The following is a 4,108-nucleotide window of genomic DNA, read 5'->3' on the forward strand; positions in this document are numbered from 1 at the left end:
GTGTTCCAGTTCCTGCCAATATCCAGCACCTTCGCACAGCCATTGAAGAGGAGTGGACCAACATTCCACAGGCCACAATCAACAACCTGATCAACTCTATGCGAAGGAGATGTGTTGCACTGCGTGAGGCAAATGGTGGTCACACCAGATACTGACTGGTTTTCGGACCCCCAATACAGTAAAACTGCACATTTTAGAGTGGCCTTTTATTGTGGCCAGCTTACGGCACACCTGTGCAATAATCATGCTGTCTAATCAGCATCTTGATATGCCACACCTGTGAGGTGGATGGATTATCTCGGCAAAGGAGAAGTGCTCACTAACACAGATTTAGACAGATTTGTGAACAATATTTGAGCGAAATAGGCCTTTTGTGTACATAGAAAAAGTCCTAGATCTTTGAGTTCAGCTCATGAAAAATGGGGGCAAAAACAAAAGTGTTGCGTTTATAATTTTGTTCAGTGTATTTTAATAGATATTTTTCCATATTCAAAGGAATTGAATGGATTACATGCAGTAAAAAAAGCACAAAGATTAACACGCGTTACAAACTGTCAAAACTGTTTGTGTTCAGCAGTACTGAACAGTTTAATTAGTTTAAACATTTGTGTCCCTGAACCACAAAACCAGTCATAAGGGTCAATTTTTTGAAATGGAGATTTATACATCATCTGAAAGCTGAATAAATAAGCTTTCCGTTGATGTATGGTTTGTTAGGATAGGACAATATTTGGCAGAGATACAACTGTTTGAAAATCTGGAATCTGAGGGTGCAAAAAAAAATTAAATAATCTAAAACAAAAATAACCTTTAAAGTTGTCCAAACGAAGTTCTTAGCAATGCATATTACTAATCAATTTAAGTTTTGATATATTTACGGTAGAAAGTTTACAAAATCTCTTCACAGAACATGATCTTTACTAAGTATCCTAATGATTTTTGGCATACAAAAAAAAAGAAAAAAAAAAAAAAGAAAAGAAAATCGATAATTTTGACCCATACAATGTATTGTTGGTTATTGCTACAAATATACCCCAGCGACTTAAGACTGGTTTTGTGCTCCAGGCTCACATTTATGAACCTCACTTGTATGTAATATATAAATGAATACACGACCATTTAAAAGTTTGCAGTCAGTTAGATTTTTATTTATAATGTTACAGAAGATTTCTGTAAGGATGTTCTTTTGAACTTCCTATTCATTAAAGAATCCTAAAAAGAAATGCATCATGGTTTCCACAAAAAATATGAAGTGGCACAACTGTTTGTAACATTGATAATCAGGGGCCTCATTTATAACCGTTGCATATGCACAAAACCTGCCCTGAAAGAGGCGTCCGCCACTTCCGACGCAAAAGATGGGATTTATAAAAAAAAAAAAAAAAACCTGATGGAAAACTTTGCACACCTGCACACAAACTCTGACCCATGCGTACAGACTTTTTCTGGAGAGAAAAGTAATGTAGTAAACAACAATTTTAAACTGTTTTCATTTCATCATATACATTAAATATTCCACTCTCATTAATGGAGATAAGCACTGAAATTACATAGTCATTACGTAGAAGTTAAACCACAATGATATGAATTTAGACCTAGCCTATTTGTAATGGATGCGCTTGATTACTTTTCCTGTGGTATGTTACGTTTTAATGACAGCGAAGAGTACTATGGGTGCGCAATAATTTCTTTAAACTAAACTGCACATCTCATGTTATGAGAGTATTTTTAGCGAGAACAATGATGCACACTTCGATATTGTGGCGGACACTGCTGGATTCGGTGGAACGGTCTATTGTCCGGTTTGTATAGGTCCAGTGATAATAGCTTACTGTACAACCACAGCTGCACAGAGGTGTTGATGTCGTGTGAAGGCATCGCCACAACATTATGAAAAATACCACTGTATTTGAATGAGACAACTTGAAGAAAACGGTAAGATTTGCACGTTTCCAAAGACGCGCAGAGTCAGATAATTGGATTTGCACTGCAATAAATATAGGCCTATATTTTTCCACTAAAAATAGCTAAAAGAGGTTCACCTTATCAGCAAAATGGCATTAAATTTAATTTGATTTTTTTTTTTTTAAACAACTGAAATATTATTTGGCCAGTGGAAATGAATGAGATCAACTCTATTCTAAATTATTTTTCTGGTAACTATTTTAAACAGTTTTTTTATGGATATTTTGATATTTATTCTAAAACAAAGATACTGGATGATTTTTAGCAATAAAAATGTATGTGTATGGCACAAATGGCATTTATTACGGTGCCCGTAAGGTGACATGTCCGGTTCACTCAGTTTTGTCGTGGCCACGAGATATTAAATTGAGGGAATGCAGGTTTGTTTATGCATGGCCACGAGAAAAATTTCGTTCCCTCAACATAGCATAGCACTATATACATTTATAGTCCGTATCTCATATTTCCTTCTTGTACCTTTGATGGTGTTAAACATGGTGTCACGTGGATGGGATTATGCATAGAAATGATATGCAGATGAGGTTATGCATAGTAAAACTAGGCGTTAGAAGCTCCATATATGGTGATTTCGGGGAGGAGTCGGGGTGGAGATGCACGTACGCACAATCTTCCCCTGACTGGGATTTATGAAGGGATTTTTGCGCAGCTTCTGGTGTATGCATGGTTTTATAAATCTGAAAACTTGAGCGTACGCAAAATCTAGCTTTTGTGCCTACGTACACTTTAGGATGAAATCTACGGAGAGTTTTATAAATGAGACCCCAGAAATTTTCTTGAGCAGCAAATCAGCATATTAGAATGATTTCTGAAGATCATGTGACACTGAAGACTGGAGTAATGATGCTAAAAATACAGCTGCGCGTCACAGGAATAAATTACATTTGAAAATATATTCAAATAGAAAACCGTTGTTTTAATTTGTAATATTTCACTTTTTTGGTCACAGGTCGCGTGGTGAACATCGCCAGCATGTACGGCAGGATGGGAAACGCTCTCCGATCCCCTTACTGTGTATCCAAATACGGAGTGGAGGCTTTTTCTGACTGTCTCAGGTATGAAATGAAGGTTTGGAGCGTCAAAGTTTCCGTCGTTGAGCCAGGAAACTTTATCGTGGCCACAGGTATCCTGACACGTGACATAGTCACGACAACAGCAGAGAAGCTCTGGAAGGAGGCACCCCCTGGTGTCCAGGAGGACTATGGGAAAGCTCACTTTGAGCAGTACATGGCTCTCATGCGCTCCTACTGCAACAGCGGCCAGCGAGAGATCGAGCCGGTCTTAGACGACGTCACAGATGCAATCACGTCCAAACGGCCATACAAACGGTACAACCCCATGGAGCCGCACTGGTGGATCCGCATGCAAATAATGACCCACCTTCCTGCGGCCATCTCAGACAGACTCTACTTCTAATGAGATGCCAACTTCCAATATGTTCGTCACAGGGTGAATCAATGGAATTAATACATGCCATATTGAACATAATCAAATTAGTATACAATCTTTTAAATAAAAATCCAAAAAAAGAATTGGCATACAATCTTAAATTTAAAAAACAAAACAAAAACAAAAAAAAACCACACACAAATCTCAAAGGAATATTCTAGGTAAAATACAAGTAAAACTATGTGTGATACTACAGGAAATAAGATCAACATAAGACAAGTCAACATTATTTTGTCCAAAATATTCTCTTAAAGGGATAGTTCACCCAAAAATGAAAATGTGCTGTTCATTTCCTCACCCTCAGGTCATCCAAGATGTAGGTGACTATTTTTCTTCCGTATAACAGTAAAAAAGATTTTTAGCTGAAACCGTGGTCCTTGGTGATTCATGAAATGCAAGTCACCAGCTGCGGTCACTTTGAGAGTCAAAAAAACCATATACACGCAAGACAAAATTAATACCCGTTGCTCCTGATAATATATTGAGGTCTTATGAACTAAAACAATCAATCTGTGCAAGAAACTGAACATTATTATTATTATTATTATTATTATCATCATCATCATCATCATCATCATCATCATCAACATTACGTGTTATCCAGAGCCCCAGGCACTCTGGTCATGTTCAGTTTCTTGCACAGACTGATTGTTTCGCTTCATAAGACTTCAATATA

General features: G+C 37.2%; 1 protein-coding gene across 1 annotated transcript in view; it reads left to right on the forward strand.

Annotated features, from left to right (window-relative positions):
* The window catches only part of LOC107687506 (D-beta-hydroxybutyrate dehydrogenase, mitochondrial-like), a 10,546-nt gene extending 6,704 nt beyond the window's left edge, over positions 1 to 3,842 (forward strand). Inside the window, exon 5 of the mRNA XM_016484866.1 lies at positions 2,933 to 3,842. Within this exon, the coding sequence (XP_016340352.1) occupies positions 2,933 to 3,399 (467 nt within the window). The 3' untranslated portion in view covers positions 3,400 to 3,842. The remainder of the gene's footprint in view (positions 1 to 2,932) is intronic.
* Positions 3,843 to 4,108: the final 266 nt, after the last annotated feature.

This window comes from Sinocyclocheilus anshuiensis, unplaced genomic scaffold (genome assembly GCF_001515605.1).
Source record: "Sinocyclocheilus anshuiensis isolate Anshui unplaced genomic scaffold, SAMN03320099.WGS_v1.1 scaffold870, whole genome shotgun sequence".
In the NCBI taxonomy this organism is placed as follows: domain Eukaryota; kingdom Metazoa; phylum Chordata; class Actinopteri; order Cypriniformes; family Cyprinidae; genus Sinocyclocheilus; species Sinocyclocheilus anshuiensis.